General features: G+C 43.4%; 1 protein-coding gene across 1 annotated transcript in view; it reads left to right on the forward strand.

The window, feature by feature from the left end:
• The window catches only part of dph5 (diphthamide biosynthesis 5), a 121,673-nt gene that overhangs the window by 93,499 nt on the left and 10,669 nt on the right, over nt 1-17,505 (forward strand). Inside the window, exons 5-6 of the mRNA XM_068037557.1 lie at nt 3,230-3,269; nt 8,422-8,525. Coding sequence (XP_067893658.1) covers nt 3,230-3,269; nt 8,422-8,525 — 144 coding nt within the window. The remainder of the gene's footprint in view (nt 1-3,229; nt 3,270-8,421; nt 8,526-17,505) is intronic.

Consider the following 17,505-nt stretch of genomic DNA (forward strand, 5'->3'; position numbering starts at 1 on the left):
ATAACTGGTAAATAGTTCTGTATAGTTCTTAAAAGTCATTTTTATTTATTTAAAATCGGGTTACTCACAGTTGGTGGACTGGATTCTGATTAAAAATTATTTTTTGTGATAAATCCATTTTCAGCAAAATTCATAAAACTGCACCATGTTATCATAAATATATCAAGAATATATTTTAATATTTTTTTTAAATTGCGTTCTGAAACATTGCACAATTGCACATGGAAGATTTTACTTTCAGTGATTTTAGTGCTATCAAGCGGCACTTGGTCAGCAATAACCTGCTCACTGATGCGCTCAGTTTGGGTTCTGCCAGGGCCTTTCAGCTCCTGACCTCATTACAGCCTTGGTCCAAATATGGACAAAAGACCTGAACTCCAGAGGTGAGATGAGAGTGACTGCCCTTGACATGAAGGCAGCATTTGACCGAGTATGGCATCAAGGAGCCCTATCAAAACTTGAGTCAATGGGAATCCGGGGAAAAACTCTCTGCTGCTTGGAATCATACTTAGCACAGAGGAAGATGGTTGTGATCTTTGGAGGTCAATCACCTCAGCTCCAGGACATCACTGCAGGAGTTCCTCAGGGTAGTGTCCTAGGCCCAACCATCTTCAGCTACTTCATTAATGACCTTGCCTCCATCATCGGTCAGAAGTGGGGGTGTTTGCTGAATATTGCACAATGTTCATCCCCATTGACAACTCCTCAGATACTGAAGCAATGCATGTCCAGATGCAGCAAGACCTGGACAATATCCAGGCTTGGGCTGATAAGTGGCAAGTAACATTCGTGTCACACAAGTGCCAGGCAATGACCATCTCAAACAAGAGAGAATCTAACCATCTCCCCTTGATGTTCAATGGTATTACCATCACTGAATCCCCCACTATCATCATCCTGGGGGTTACCATTGACCTGAAACTGAACTGGACCAGCACATTAATACTGTGGCTACAAGAGCAGGTCAGGGGCTAGGAATTCTGCGGCGAGTAACTCATCTCCTGTCTCCCCAGTGCTTGTCCGCTATCTACAAGGCACAAGTCAGGAGTGTGATGGAATACTCTCCACTTGCCGGGATGGGTGCAGCTCCAACAACACTCAAGAAGCTTGACACCATCCAGGACAAAGCAGCCCGCTTGATTGGCACCCCATTCACTACCTTCAACATTCACTCCCTTCACCGATGCACAGTGGCAACAGTGTGTACCATCTAAAAAATGCACTGCAGCAACTCTCCAGGGCTCTTTCGACAGCACCTTCCAAACCCACAACCTTTACCACCTCGAAGGATAAGGGCAGCAGATGCATGGGAGCACCACCACCTGCAAGTTCCCCTCCAAGCCATACACCATCCTGACTTGGAACTATATCGCCATTCCTTCACTGTCACTGGGTCAAAATCCTTTCCTAACAGCACTGTTGGTGTACCTATACCTCAAGGACTGCAGTGGTTCAAGGCAGCTCACCACTACCTTCTCAAGGGCAATTAGGGATGGGCAATAAATGCTGGCCTCGCAAGTGACATCCATCCCACGAACAATAAAAAAAGATGTGCAAATGAATTTGAGTAGAAACTTGAGCAAAGTAAAACTTCTGAAATCTAGCCTAGTTTTGAGCGCAATTTGCGCCCAAAACGGAAATTCTTGCCATGTTTATTTAATATGTAGTTGTATTTGAAAGAACCAATTCATTTTCCCTTTATTGCTTTTGTATGTTATTGCTCAGATGCACTACCAATAAAACAATTGTAGGTTTTAGTTATGTTTTCTATTAAGTAACAGATTGCTAATGTTACGACCAGGTGAGAAAGAGGTCTAGGGGTTCCCTTTCAGCCTTCACCTGGTCTTACTATAACAGGGTTTAATTTTAAACACACCGTGTTTTGAGCTCCCCCTTGGTGAATCTTGTTCACCGCTTTCCAATTACAAGGCAAATAAATGAGCACAAGTAGGCTTTCTTAGGTTTAAAGAAGAAAAGTGAAATTTATTTAAACTTAAACTCTAATTCAGTTACCGCCTACGGATACACGCCGCGCCCCACGCTAGCATGCATATGCGATACGCACATGCAAATAGAGACAGAAAAGAGCAGAAAAAAGTTAAAGTGGAGACGTTTGAGGCAATATCTGAAGAGTTTCTTGTTACTGTGCTTCGAGCTCACTGTAGAGTCCTTTTGTAGATAGTTCTTGCTTGTAGGTAATTCTTGCTTTTCATTGGGGCCCAGTATTCTTAAAACTCGTTCACTGTAGGAGACTTTTCTCTCTCTTGCGGTTCCTGTGTCTTCAATGGATTCCAAAATTGGTGAGAATGAGATGAGAGCAGACAGGAGAGAGATGTTCTCAATCTAGGAGCTTTCTGTCTTCAAAACACTATTTCTCCAATTTCAAACTCTCCATTCCAAACTGCAACAGCCAGTTAGTCCGTTCTATGTATTGGGAGCAGGGACTGGTTCCTTTGTTCCAAGCAGTGTCTGCTAGTATGCAAAAATGTCTTTCCGACTAGGGGCCTGGCAATTCCTTGTAAAAGGCCCTCTTTTCTTCCCAGCAACAACTTGAAGTTTAGTGTCCATGTGGCAAAATTAATGTGCCTCATTCTTGGCATGCGGGCTCCTGCATGACACTAAGCAAGTAAATAAAGATCCATTTTACTTATTGACAACATTTGCTATCATTAACTGAACGACTTTTTGTGCATGTGTGTTTTAATATCTGATGTCACCTGCTCTTTGTTTAAATGAGGGGAGGTCGCAGGATTTCTCTTTCTTTCAAAGATAGACAGATGAGTCTCCTTACAATCTGGAGTTTAGTGATTCGACATGAACTTCGTGAAGGAAATCCTCAAATATGTGGTTTAGGCCCCTGCTAAGTTTTGACAGCTGTTGAAATTCTTTGTTTCAAAATAAGGCATTTCCTTTTTAAGATGGAGATGAGGAGGAATTTCTTCTTTGAGGGTTGTTAAACTTTGGAATTCTCTTCCACAGAGAGCAGTGGAGGCTGGGTCATTGAATATATTCAAGGCTGATTTTTGATCCTCAAAGGAGTCCAGGGTTATGGGGGACAGGCAGGAAAGTGGAGTTAAGGCAGCAATCAGATCAGCCATGATCTTATTAAATGGCGGAACAGGCTCAAATGGCCTACTCCTGATCCTATTTCTTATGACCCAAACAGGCTGAAACTCAAATGTAGATTTTTTTCCACTAAATAATCTTTCTTTTTGTATCTTCTATACAGACATCAAAGTAAAGGAACAGTCACTAGAAAATCTAATGAGGTAAGTTGCCCCTTTGTTTAAGAAGCAGATGATTGTGATATTCTCATTTCCACTCTCGAGATTCTACATTTACCCAATCTGCATTTTAATATTTGAATCATCCATTTTGGCACTTATTAGAAGGGAATGGGGTAGTGGGGGACATTCAGCAGCCGGGTAAACCAGAAGTATGGCTTTCCTGGAGGTGCTGCTGAATTTAGCGGCAGGACCCAATTAGAATTTTTTTAATTGATTTCCTGGCCACAGCCAATAGGATTGAGAGGCTGGCTGACTGTCAGGCAGGTAGGCCTATGGCTGCAGGCAGCAGCAAGGGATTGGCTATTGGGAGGATATCTGACATTGGAAGGGTGTCAGATTGCAGGATGGTTTGCAGGTGAGCTTAGGAGTCTTACTCCTGTAGGTAAGCTCTTGCTCCTTCTGGCCTAAAGCCATGCTGGAAATGCAGTTACATGTTCTAGCTAGCCCTTCTCATCTCCCTTCAGCTGCCGGATTTCCTGTGTCCAGGACAGCCAGCATTAAATTTAAAACAGCGGTAAAATGTGAGGCAAGTAGCTTTATCAAAATATTTAAGTTTGGGGCCTGTCTCCAGAAAGCAGGTCATTCCCCATCTCGCCTCCATTAAAGTGGAGCAGACCGCCAAAGTCATTTGGCGGAATGCCTCATCACCAGAACTTTCAAACAAGCACCAAGGTGTAGCTTGGCTGGTGGTGAGAAGAGCCCTCTCCGTCAGATCCTTCCTGCACGCCCGAAGTCTCGCCCCCTCCGCACAATGCCCCTGTGGTGGCTGTGGTGGGGAAGAGACGGTTGCCCACCTCCTCCTGAAATGTGTCTTTGCAAAGCAGGTGTGGCAAGAGATGCAGTGGTTTTTGTCGAGGTTCATCCCAAGCAGCTCTGTAACACAGGAGTCTGTGCTCTACGGGCTGTTCCCAGGGGGACACACCGAGACAATCATCAACTGCTGCTGGAGGACTATCAATTCGGTGAAAGATGCCCTTTGGTCTGCCCGAAACTTGCTGGTCTTCCAGCGCAAAGAGTTGTCCATGACCGAATGTTGCAGACTGGCACATTCCAAGGTCTAGGACTACGCACTAAAGCTTGGGGCAGCCGCAGCAAAGGCTCAATGGGGAAAGACCACTGTGTAAGGTCCCCCCACCAAGCTGAACTGAGGGGCTGGATCCATGGGAAACCCCTCGAACTGTATCAGGAAAATTTTCATTTGCTGTAAAATGTAAAAATGTAATTGGCATGACAAATGTGAAATGGAAGGGTTGTGAGGCAATTGTAATGAAGCAAACGGACCTCCTTTGCACTGTTTGTATTTTTTGACTTGGTGCTGTTTGAACTGGTAATGTATTTTTTACAGATTTTTATGAATAAAGTATATTTTGGAAATAAAAAAAAAAGTGGAAGCAGGGGTGGGCTGGGGTTGGGTTTCTGAATACTTATTTTTTGAACCCGCCCAACCTGCGTGGGTAAATTACCCCCATAGTTTCTGTAGTATATACACACTATTACAGTTGAACGGAATTAAACCAAGTATTTTGCCAGACTTGATGCAAAGAAAATCAGTTTTTCTTGTCAGGAAATGGTGTGGCCGTAAGTTAGGTTAGACAGTAACGCCCAGTAGATTCATACTCAAGCTAAGGTCAATTGTATGTTTTCAAGTTCTCATTTGAAAAGAATCCCAGACAAACTGGAAAACATCCAGTGAGAAAGATTTGAAATTTATACTTCAATTGTGTTTATTTTGGATGGCAGTCTTGTTAGCTTGCACAATGCATCAGTTTAAGCGTTCATTACAAATTACAATTGAAGTCTGTTGCAAAATTATAATATCTTAACTGGACAGAAGCATTTGTTTTTAAAATGCTTAATGATAAAGCTGTTCTATCACATTATTAGAAATACTTTACTGCAGCTATAAGTACTGATTTAAGACCAGTTGATAAATATTCGGTTCATTTGGTGTAACAGGTTATTTTTCCCCACTTTGCTGCAAGTCTTTTCCCTTTCCCCTCTTCCAAAGGATGAAATTCTTCATGGTTTATGGTTCGATGGGCACTAGTGATCCTCTGATGCCTTGCCTGAGTGGCTAGTTTTCTTATGGACAATGGTAGTGAGGTAAACACAGCTCAGCTTCATCCTACGCTTTAATATGTTTCCCCTTTCTACTTTAGCCAGGCTCTGTAGGCCCTCCACTGTCACCCTAGCTGGGATTGGGTAACTCAACACAAGCAATTTGGACCTTACTAGCTTATTGTTTTTATTTTAGAGATACAGCACTGAAACAGGCCCTTCGGCCCACCGAGTCTGTGCCGACCAACAACCACCCATTTATACTAACCCTACAGTAATCCCATATTCCTTACCACCTACCTACACTAGGGGCAATTTACAACGGCCAATTTACCGATCACCTGCAAGTCTTTGGCTGTGGGAGGAAACCAGAGCACCCGGTGAAAACTCACACGGTCACAGGGAGAACTTGCAAACTCTGCACAGGCAGTACCCAGAATCGAACCCGGGTCCCTGGAGCTGTGAGGCTGCAGTGCTAACCACTGTGCATGTATTTTCCCAGCGATCTACAGAGAAGTATAACATCATTCGATGGCATTTGATCACTGAACCCCCACTATCAACATCCTGGGGATTACCATTGACCAGAAACTGAACTGGAATAGCCATATAAATACCGTGGCTACAAAAGCAGGTCAGAAGCTAGGAATCCTGTGGCGTGTAACATTCTGACTCCCCAATGCCTGTCCACCATCTACAAGGCACAAGTCAGGAGTGTGATGAAATACTCTGCACTTCCCTGGATGGATGCAGCTCTAACAACAATCAAGAAGTTTGACACCATCCAGAACAAAGCAGCCCACTTGATTGGCACCCCATATACAAACATTCACTCCCTTCACCACTGATGCACAGTGGCAGCAGTGTGTACCATCTATACGATGCACTGCAACAACACACCAAGGCTCCTTAGACAGCACCTTCCAAACCCGCGACCTGTACCACCTATAAGCACAAGGGCAGCAAATTCATGGGAACACCACCACCTGCAAGTTCCCCTCCAAGCCACACATCATCCTGACTTGGAGCTATATCGCCGTTCTTTCACTGTCGCTGGGTCAAAATCCTGGAACTCCCTCCCTAATAGCACTGTGGGTATACCTACCCCCTTGGACTGCAGCGGTTCAAGAAGGCAGCTCACCACCTTCTCAAGGGCAATTAGGGATGAGCAATAAATGCTGGCCTAGCCAGTGACGCCCACATCCCATGAATGAATAACAAAAAAAAAATTGTAGCATTATTTAAGGTTTAAGGTGAGAGGGGCAAAGTTTAGAGGGGATGTGCGAGGCAAGTTCTTTACACAGAGGGTGATGAGTGCCTGGAACTTGCTGCCAGGGGAGGTGGTGGAAGCAGGTACGATAGCGACGTTTAAGAGTCATCTTGACAAATACATGAATAGGATGGGAATAGAGGGATACGGTCCCCGGAAGTGCAGAAGGTTTTAGTTTAGGCAGGCATCAAGATCGGCGCAGGCTTGGAGGGCCGAATGGCCTGTTCCTGTGCTGTACTGTTCTTTGTTCTATTTGGTTGGGAAACATTGGTATTTAAAATTACAGCTTTACTGCTGAGCTTCAGAAGCAAATGATGAGATGGGGCCAGTAATCTTTTTGCATGGTTTCATTATTTGACACTTGAGTGTGAAAATAGAGACATGTTGTCGAAACTTTTCATCTTGCACTCATCAGGACAATCCACAAGAGTAAACATTGTAAGGGAAAACAACAACTTATATTGCATGAGAAGAGAGTGCTGATTGGTTGGCAAGTGAACTCTGATTGGTAGAGGCCATGGAGAATGCACCAGTTTACGGTGACTGACAGTTAACTGCCAAGCTTTGTTTGAAATTTAAACCAGACAGTTTCACTCTTGATTGATCAAGGCATTGCCCTGATGAAGGAACCAGCGAATGACTGTCACTTATATTGTTCAGTTGAAACAGGCGCAATGTTTGTACATATTCTTTGTCTGCAAAGAACAGAGATCATATCACATTAAAGACTGGCGAATCGTATCGAACAACATGTCCCTTCTGCCGTTCACAATGGGCAAGGTTCAGATCATACCCAACCAGCCCTTGCTTGCAAAACTCAAAACACAGTGTCCAGCATTGGATGTGATTCCGCGATTGGACAACATTTACTAAATAATCCACTGTGTGCTAAGAATTATGCTGCAACCAATTTAAGATTGTCGGGCTCACAGTGTGGTGCATTTGCGCGTACTGGAAGCTACATATATTAAAGCACAGGGCCCTGTTCTTTGCAGACTGAAAGAATATTTACAAACATTGCATCTGTTTCAGCTGAACAAATTAAGTGACAGCCATTCGCTGGTTCATTCATCAGGGCAATGCCTCGACCAATCAGAGTCAAGCTGCCTGGTTTAAATTTTGAACAAAACTTGGCAGTTAGCTGTCAGGCACCCGTAAACTGGCAATGCCTCTACCAATCAGAGTTCACTTGCCAACCAATCAGCACTCTCTTCTCATGCGGTATAAGTTGTTTTCCCTTACATTGGTTACCCTTGCAGATTGTCCTGATGAGCGCAAGACTAAAAACTTCGACATTTCTCTATTTTCAGCAATACTCAAGTTCTGTACTACTGAACAACTATTGATTTGACATTTACAACTTCATTTGATTATTTGTCTAAGTATCTCACATGATGAATTCTATTTTTCAATTTTCATTGAACTGTAAAGTTGATTTTTCCTCATTCTTAATGTTAGCAGCATGTCTTATCTTTTGTTAGACCCATTGTGTAACCAGGTTAGTTTATTTATGTCTCAAACTCAAGTACTGTATTTTGTAATATTTCATATAAGCCTTTTAAACCGAGGTGAATATTCAACTTGTGATAAAATCTGATTCTTTAAACAAATCTGTCTTTTAAAAGTAAATGTTTAAATCACCTAAGATACTCTGTGATTTCATATTGAGCAAGAGTAACTTCTATTGTCCTGCTGTGATATTTTTTCATAACCTTTTGTTGGAGTTGAGATTAATGAAGGGGGATGGCGTCTTAATTATGAGAAAAGGAGGGAAAATATGTTTTAATGGTGAATATTTATTGACAGGGGAAAGAAGGTCTTTGAGCCTCCCAGGTTCATGTCTGTAAATGAGGCTGCAGAACAGCTGCTGGAGATAATTGAAAACCGAAGAGATAGAGGAGAGGAGCTTGGTGAGTATAACTGTTTTTATGTTTATAATTGAGAATATACAGGGGTTCCACCATTGTCAATAAAATTCAAAAGACTCTTGCTGCAGCTGGAATGTGGTTAAGAATAATTTTTTTTTTAAATTCATGCAGTTTTTCCCCTCAGACATCCTCCATGGACATCAGCAATAGCTACAGTTTATTTAGTGATCTCTTTGTGTTGTGTCTAATTAGCCTGTGAGGTAACAAAAGTTCCCTACACCCTATGGCAAGTTTGGATTATGAAAATCTGGACACATGATATGGCTTATTTTAGATCTTGAATGTCGCAGTTCAAGCTGTTTGGAATTGTAGTTCCAGAATTGACTTCAGGTTTTTTTTTACTTGGCTCTTGATGCATTTGGGCAGTTTTTACCTTTTGAATGCTGTAATAGTCTTCAAAATATGCATGTCAAAATCTAGATGCAAATAGGGGAAAGAAAGGAACTTAAAGCATCATCACTATCTTCCATAGAATCATTGCTCCAAGACGTCTGGCAGTTTAGCTCTATTTCCATACCATTCACCTACCTTTTTTCTGCCCTTATTCACTTAAGAAACAGCCACAGCTTGCATTTATAACGTACCTTTAATGAACAAAATATCCCAAGGTTCCTCACAGTTGGGGGAAATAGAAGGGAGCCCAGGGGAATTGAGCAAAGGCCAAAGGTGCTATCAAAGAGGTAGGTTTTAAGGCAGATTTTGAAGGTGGGGAGACATGTTGCAAGATAAAGAGGCTTAAGGAGGGAGTTCCAAAGTGTAAGAGCAAGCTGGCCGAAGGCATTGCCACTAGTGGTAGTGAAGCAGTAAAACTGGCCCCATGCTGCTGAATAATGTTGTTCAGGGCAGTATATGGTTAAGGATTAGGAGGATGCTCGGATGGAACACAGGGTGTCACCAGAAGTAACTGAGTACAAGAGAAGAATTCATTGCAGTAGATTTGCTGGCAATGCTGAAGCAGTTAGGAATGGAACCATAAAATGGCAATCCCACAGAGGAGAGATGATGAAGAAGACTGGTGTGGTTAACCATGTCAAAGGCTGCAGGAAGGTTGAGGAGGAATAACACATTGTGGTCATAGACACACAAAATGATGTTGGTGACTCCCATTAGGTATATTGAAGCTGAATTGAAGAAATTCAAATGGGGAGATTGACAAAAGATGTGAGCATAGATTTGGGCAGGAGAGAGGAAAGGAAGAGGGGAGATGGTGGCGTAGTGGTAATGTCACTGGACTAATAGTCAGAGGCCCAGGCTAATGCCCTGGGGATATGGGTTCAAATCCCACTGCAGCTGGTGGAATTTAAATTCAATTAATTTCTAAAAATTCAGTGAACTAAAAATCTGGAAATGAAAGCTAGTCTCAGTAATAGTCCTATGAAACTATCATCAATTGTCATAAAAACCCATCTAATGCCCTTTAGGGAAGGAAATCTGCAGTCCTTACCTGGTCTGGTCTACTTGTGACTCCAGACTCATAGTAATGTGGTTAGCTGCCCTCTGAAATGGCCTAGCAAACTACTCAATTCAAGGGAAATTAGGGATGGGCAATAAATGTTGGCCTGCCAGTGACATCCACATCCCATGAAAGAATAAAAAAAAGACTAGAGATTGGAGATATGGTGCAAGTTACAGATGACAGAAAAATATTTCCACTCTGCCTTATTCCATGTAATAGTTAAATATATTCCCCACTTCAGCTTCCTTGATGACTTGGAAGGTTGTGTGTGTACAGACTCATAAAGTTCATACAATCCTAAGCTTGATATTTGATCGCCCCTGGTCTGCTCTGCATTAACTGATTTCACCACTAAAACAACATACTGTTTGGAAAGTCATATGTCAAGTGTCATATGTGGATTGCCATGTGACTTGTACCCCAGCAAGGAAGCCAGGCAAGTAACCTGCTCCCTGCATTTCCACTAAAGAAGGTGCCCAGATCTCTACCAACTCCAGTATCACTGTAGCTTTTCACAAGGAGATACACTAGCGTACCATAGGTATTTTACCCCTGAATCTTTTTCCATTCCTACTTCCCCCAACTGCCCCACCGAAAGTAAATAAGGATTTTTTGTTACATTAATTTTGATCTATTATTTTTTGTGATAATGAATACTAGAAATACAAAAAACTGGGAAGAAGTAATGTTCTTTGTTTTTTTAAAAAAACTTTCCAGACTTGGGTGGCCACAAATATTGCCCATCCCCTTTTGCCTTGGCAGCATTAAGTGTTGGACCTGGAGTCACGTGTAGGCCAGACCATATAAGGGTGTCAGGTTCCCTCAATGACAGGAGCCTGTTGGGTTTTAACAACAATTCAGCCTCTTTCGTTGTTGTTTCATCTGGTTCCAACCCACAAATGATCAGATTTTAATAAATTCAATTTCCCATGCAACCTCTGGATTGCTAATCCCATACTATAACCACTAAGCTAGTGTACCCTATCAGACTTCATGATCCAGTTGCACAGACTAATGATTCTAAAAAGCAATGTGGGAGATAGACTGCATGTGTTTCAGTGAAGATTGATTCTTCACATAGCCTGCTTAATTGGATAATAAACAATGTTTCTGACTTGTGCATTTAAATTGAAGATTCTGTGTTCAAATACCTGTCTGCAATATTCCCTCTAAGATGCGCTGTCGTGGAGGAACCTGAAAGTTCCCACACAGGCCGAACACAAATCGGCAACTTTAAGTTACCATGGCCACACAAAAAAATTCAAAGGACCCATGCACTTCAATTAATCTGCCGTGCACAACAAAAAAGTTAGCGGGTACATTGCCTGCCTCTAACATGCATTTAAAAATTCCTGCAACTATGGATTTAGAAATCTCTTTTTATCTGTCAGAATACTCAATCTAGTGTCTCTTCAAACAAAGACTGAAGTAAATATTGCGCAATTTACATTAACAATTCAACCATAACTGCACAGCAGATTTTCCAGCTGAATATCCTTACACCTCATTAATAAAATTTTAAATGCTCTAAGTATACTTGGTTGCCTTCTCTAAATTGGACCAGGACAAACAGGCAAACTCAACAAATGTCCTCTGATAAAGCAAACATTGTATGTATATTTGCAATTCATAGGAAACATGTTCAACCTTCCTGTTTTCCCCCTTCCTCAGTGCAACCAAGCTTAGAATCCAGTGTTGTGTCTATTTAGGGTCAAAGTACTACACTGGGTTTGTAATTGTTCCCAGTTGCTCTAAGCATTGCATATATCTTGTGTTCCTGCCATCTTTGTCTTCTTGGGAAGTGGTCCAAATATATTTGTACCTCCAAGTTTTGTAATTGAACAATAGTTTAATGTAATGATTAATTTTGTGATTTGCATGTGATGGAGGATTACAGCCTTAAACTCCTGTTGTGATGCTGATCTCAAACTGAATTGTTCTTCCAAAAGGCAACCTTTAGCTGAAACATGCTGGTCAGGTCGCAGGCAGAAAAAGTGAGTTTCCGTGGTACTTTGCCTCTGTGAGCGGAACCCAAAAGTCAGGCACTCACTTTTGCTGCATTAATAGTGTGTATCGAAAATGTAAATTAGATGGAGTATGAACTCCTTATGGCTTTTACATTAAATGTAAGAAGTTATTTGTTTGTGTAATATAATTCAGCCACAAAAATCTTCTCATTTTTAATTTAAATACTTTTTAAGTATCCCTTCCTGTTTTTCCTATAATACACTTACCAGGGCGGCACAGTGGCGCAGTGGTTAGCACCGCAGCCTCACAGCTCCAGCGACCCGGGTTCAGTTCTGGGTACTGCCTGTGCGGAGTTTGCAAGTTCTCCCTGTCTCCATGGGTTTCCGCCGGGTGCTCCGGTTTCCTCCCACAGCCAAAGACTTGTGGGTTGATAGGTAAATTGGCCATTGTAAATTGCCCCTAGTGTAGGTAGGTGGTTGGAGAATAGTGGGGATGTGGTAGGGAATATGGGGTTAAATGTAGGATTAGTATAAATGGGTGGTTGTTGGTCGGCACGGACCCGGTGGGCCGAAGGGCCTGTTTCAGCGCTGTATCAATAAATAAAAATAAATAAATATTTCCTCCATCAGCAGATTTTGATTACAAAACAAAAAATAGGAACTTGGCTGGATTTCTGGTGTGTCAGCCGTGGCTCAGTGGTAGCAGTCTCCCCCGAGTCAGAAAACCACAGGTTCAAACTCCACACCTGAGACATAGGGCAGGATTTTAACTGCCAAGAGGGGCAGGGGAGGTATTACATCCCCCAAAAAATGCTGGCATGTCAGAAAACCAACATGTCCATGTCTGGGTTCCACTGGGGTAAGATCCACTGGGAAATAGTGATCATAATACCATTGAATTTCATGTCAAGTTTGAAAGTGGCACATTTCAATCACAAACATGAACCTTAAACTTCAACAAAGCCAATTACAAAGATATGAGGGGAGAACTGGCTAAGGTTAATTGGGTAAATAGACTGGAAGGTATGGCGGTAAATGAACAGTGGGAAATATTTAAAGAAACAATTCAAAGGGTTCAACAAAAGTACATTCAATTCAAAAACAAAAATTTGTCTAGAAAGACGCATCCGTGGCTCACTCAGGAAGTTAAGGAGAGAGTATTGGGCTATAAGAAGAGACTTACAATGTTGCAAAAAATAGTAGCAAGTCTGAGGATTGGTAGTGTTTTCGAAACTAGCAAAGGGCCACCAAAAAGTTGATAAAAAGGGAAAAAATAGAATGAGAATAAACCAGCCAGCAATATAAAAACAGATTGTAAGAGCTTTCATAAGTACTTTAAAGGAAGAGAGTAGCTAAAGTAGGCATTGGTCTCTTAGAGGCAGAGACAGGAGAAATCATCATGGGGAATGAGGAAATGACAGATGCATTGAACAAATATTTTGTGTCTGTCTTCACAGTAGAAGACACAAGTTCCATACCAGAAATAGGCAGTAACTGAGGGGCTAAGAAGAGTGAGGAAATTGATATCAGCCAAGAAAAAGTATTGGAGAAACTTGAGGGACTAAAATCTGACAATTCCCCGGGACCAGATGGTCTATATCCTAGGGTTCTAAAAGAGATAGTGGATGCAAGAGCTATGATTTTCCAGAAATCCTTAGATTCAGAAATGGAAGTTGGCAAATGTTACACCTCTTTTCAAGAAAGGAGGTAGGGAGAAAACAGGGAACTACCGGCCAGTTAGCCTAACATCAGTCGTTGGGAAGATGCTGGAAACTATTATTAAAGAAGTCTTAACAATGCACTTGGAAAAGCATAGTATGATTAGAACAAGTCGGCATAGTTTTACTAAAGGGAAATCCTATTTGACAAATTTGTTGAATTTTTTGTGAATGTAACTATTATTGTAGATAACGGGGAACCAGTAGATGTAGTATACCTGGATTTCCAAAAGGCATTCGATAAGGTGCCACATTATAGATTAATAGGCAAGATAAGGGCTCATGGTATTGGGGGTAATATATTAGCATGGATAGAGGATTGATTAACAGACAGGAAGCAGAGAATGAGCATAAATGAGGCATTTTCAAGTCGGCAGGCAGTGAATATTGGGGTGCCACAAGGATCAGTGCTGGGGCCTCAGCTATTTCCACTCTATATTAATGACTTGGGTGAAGAGTCAGAGAGTAATATATCTAAGTTTGCTGTTAAGCTTGGTGGAAAGGTAAGCTGCGGGAGGACATACAGAGGCTGCAAAGAGATATAGACAGGTTAAATGAGTGGACAAGAAGATGGCAGATGGAGTATAATGTAGGGAAGTGTAAAGTTGTTCCGTTTGGTCGTAAAAATAGAAACGCAGAATATTTTTTAAAAGGTGTGCAACTGGTAAGTGTTGATGTTCAGAGAAACTTGGGTATACTTGTACAAGGAACGCACAAAGTTAACATGCAGGTGCAGCAGGCTATTAGGAAAGCAAATGGCATGTTGGCCTTTATTGCAAGGGGATTGGAGTACAGGAATAAAGAAGTCTTACGAAAGTTGTACAAGGCTTTGGTGAGACCGCACCTGGGGATAATGTGTGCAGTTTTGGTCTCCACATTTAAGAAAGGATATACTTGCACTGGAGATGGTGCAGCGAAGATTTACCAAACTGGTCCCTGGAGTGAGGTGGTTGTCCTATGATGAGAGGCTGAGTAAATTGGGCCTATATTCTCTGGAGTTTAGAAGAATGAGAGGTGATCTCATTGAGACATACAAGATTCTGAAAGGGCTGGATGGGGTAGAAGCTGAGAGATTGTTTCCGTTGGTCGGGGAATCTAGAACGCGGGGGCACAGTCTCAGGACAAGGGGCCGATCATTTAGGACTGAGATGAGGAGAAATTACTACACTCAAAGGGTAGTTCATCTTTGGAGTTCTGTACCCCAGATGGTTGTGGATGCACCATTATTGAATGCATTTAAGGCTGGGATAGATAGATTTTTGGTCTTGCACGGAATCAGGGGATATGGGGAGTGGGCAGGAAAGTGGAATTGAAGCCCAAGATCAACCAGATCGTATTGAACGGCAAGCAGGCACGATGGGCCACGTGGTCTACTTCTGCTCCTATTTCTTGTGTTCTTGTATGTTCCAAGGCAAGCGGGAAACCCCCGTTGAGCTGTCGGGTCAGTCATTTAAATATGTAATTAATCAATTAATTGAGCCTTTAACCCTGAATACAGGCTTTAACAGCCAACGAATGCATTTCCCAAGCTGTGTGGAACCCACCAGGGACAACAAGGCTGGAGCATCGCGGGGAGTCCTTGATGAATGAAACTGACAGGCTAGAAAGTCTTTAAACAGTGAAACTACATAGATGCTGCCCTGCCTATTGGAAAGGATTATGTTCACGGCACTTGTTCCGAATGCGCTTTCACTATTTTAAAGGTGATTTCCAACTTTTTGGAAGTCATTCCACCTACTTTACTCATCTTGATCTGAACTTCACAGTTATCAGCCTTCCCTGCAGCATGGGAGCAACTAATGCAGCTATATCATGGTCCTCTGATGAGGAACAAGAGGAGCACCAGGAGCAGCAACAGTAGCTGCCTTCTCCATAGCCACATGCCACTCCACCGGACAGCTCGAAGGAGACAGTATCCCCAGCACAGAGTATGCATTCAGAGGATCGCTTCCTCGAAATGACAGAGCAACAATGCCTCGGGAGGCTCAGGCTTTCACGGTACATCGATGCTGACATCTGCAGCCTCCTGGAACATGACCTCCTTCGAGGTGGGCATGCATTGCCAGTGGCTGTCAAGGTTGACAGTTCCTGCCAAGGTTGCCAGTGCCCTAAATTTCTCTGTCTCCAGTTCCTTCCATGGATCTGCTGTGAAATCCTGCAGATGTCACCTATCAGCTGCCCACAAGTGTATTTTGACGATGTCCACGTTGACATTGATGAGGCCAGTCAGACCCAGAGGGCTCTCGCATTTGCTGCAGTGGCTGAATTCCCACAGGTACAGGGAGTCAGAGACTGCACACAGGTGCCAATCAAGGCGCCCTCAGATCAGCTTTGAGTATTTATCACTCGGGAAGGAATTCCACTCCCTCAGTGCTTGTGTATGATGACCGGAAAGCTATCTTGCATGTCTGTGCAAGATGTCCTGTAAGCTGCCATGATTCTTTCACTTTGCAACAGTCACATCTCCCACAGGTTTTAACACCTCCACTCAGAGTGAGTGGGTGGCTCCATGGAGACAAGGGTTATCTTCCGACGACTTGGCTCATGACTACTGTAAGGAGCTCTACCACTGATCCAGGGGAGAGGTACCATAAAAGCCACAAGGGCGCTCATTGCATGTAAATGCAAGAAGTTTTTTTTATTTATTCAGGGGATGTGGGTGCCCCTGGCATTTATTGCCCATCCCTAATTGCCCTTGAGAAGGTGGTGGTGAGCCATCTTCCTGAACTGCTGCAGTCCATATGGGATAGGTACACCCACAGTGCTGTTAGGAAGAGAGTTCCAGGATTTTGACCCAGTGCAGGAATGGCGATGTAGTTCCAAGTCAGGATGGTGTGTGGCTCGGAGGGGAACTTGCAGATGGTGGTGTTCCCATGCATCTGCTGCCGTTGTCCTTCTAGGTGGTAGAGTGTGTGTTAAATCAAATGAAAGATCACACAGACCTGAAACATTGGCCGATATTTTACAGTGGGCGGACGGGAGCCAGACTCCGACGTAAATGTCAGTGACGAACCCGCTTCCACCCAGCTTGGCGATCCATCCCATATTTTACGGATCCCCAGGCTTTAATTGGCCCGAAGCGGGACTTCCACCCGCTTGAGGGAGGAGGTCCCGCCTCAGTGAGCTGCTGGCCAATCAGTGGGAGCGGTAGCCACTGCTGGGACTGTGGACCAGACGATGCCATGGACCCGAGAGAGTGGGTAAGTTTGGGGTGCCTCACCAGGGGGATCGGCCGTGCCCTGGTGAGACTAGGATGGTCATCTGGAGGGAGGGGGGCATCTTGGATCCCAGGGTGGGTTGGGAGGCAGGGGCGGCCCTCAATCGGGCACCCTGTGCCTGACTGCCCTGCCCGCCCCTACCCCCGGGGCGCAGAAAGGCCGGCAGCTATCGCTGGGCCTGCCTTTCACGTCCCTGGCACACCAGCTTGCCACGGGTAAAATACCCGTGGAGGAGTGCGAGGGTTCTTAAGTGGCTATTAAGTGGCCATTTAAGGGTCTTGATTGGCCTCGGGCCGTTTCCCACCCCCCGCCTGACCTCCGTAAACATGTTCAGAGGCGGAATTGGGGCGGGTAGGCCTCCCGGAGCCTGCCGCTCAATTTTACGCTGCCCCAATGCCACCATCTGACCCGCTGGGGCAGCGTAAAATTCTGACCATTAACTCTGTATTCCCTTCCACAGATGCTGCCTGACCTGCTGAGTATTTCTGGGATTTTCTGTTCTTGTTTAAGATTTCCAGCATCCACAGTATCTTGATTTTGTTTCAGAAATGATAATCTGGGACAAAATTAACAGTCATTTGGACAAGTGTGGCTTAATTAAGG

The sequence above is a fragment of the Heterodontus francisci genome, chromosome 8 (genome assembly GCF_036365525.1).
Source record: "Heterodontus francisci isolate sHetFra1 chromosome 8, sHetFra1.hap1, whole genome shotgun sequence".
Classification (NCBI taxonomy): domain Eukaryota; kingdom Metazoa; phylum Chordata; class Chondrichthyes; order Heterodontiformes; family Heterodontidae; genus Heterodontus; species Heterodontus francisci.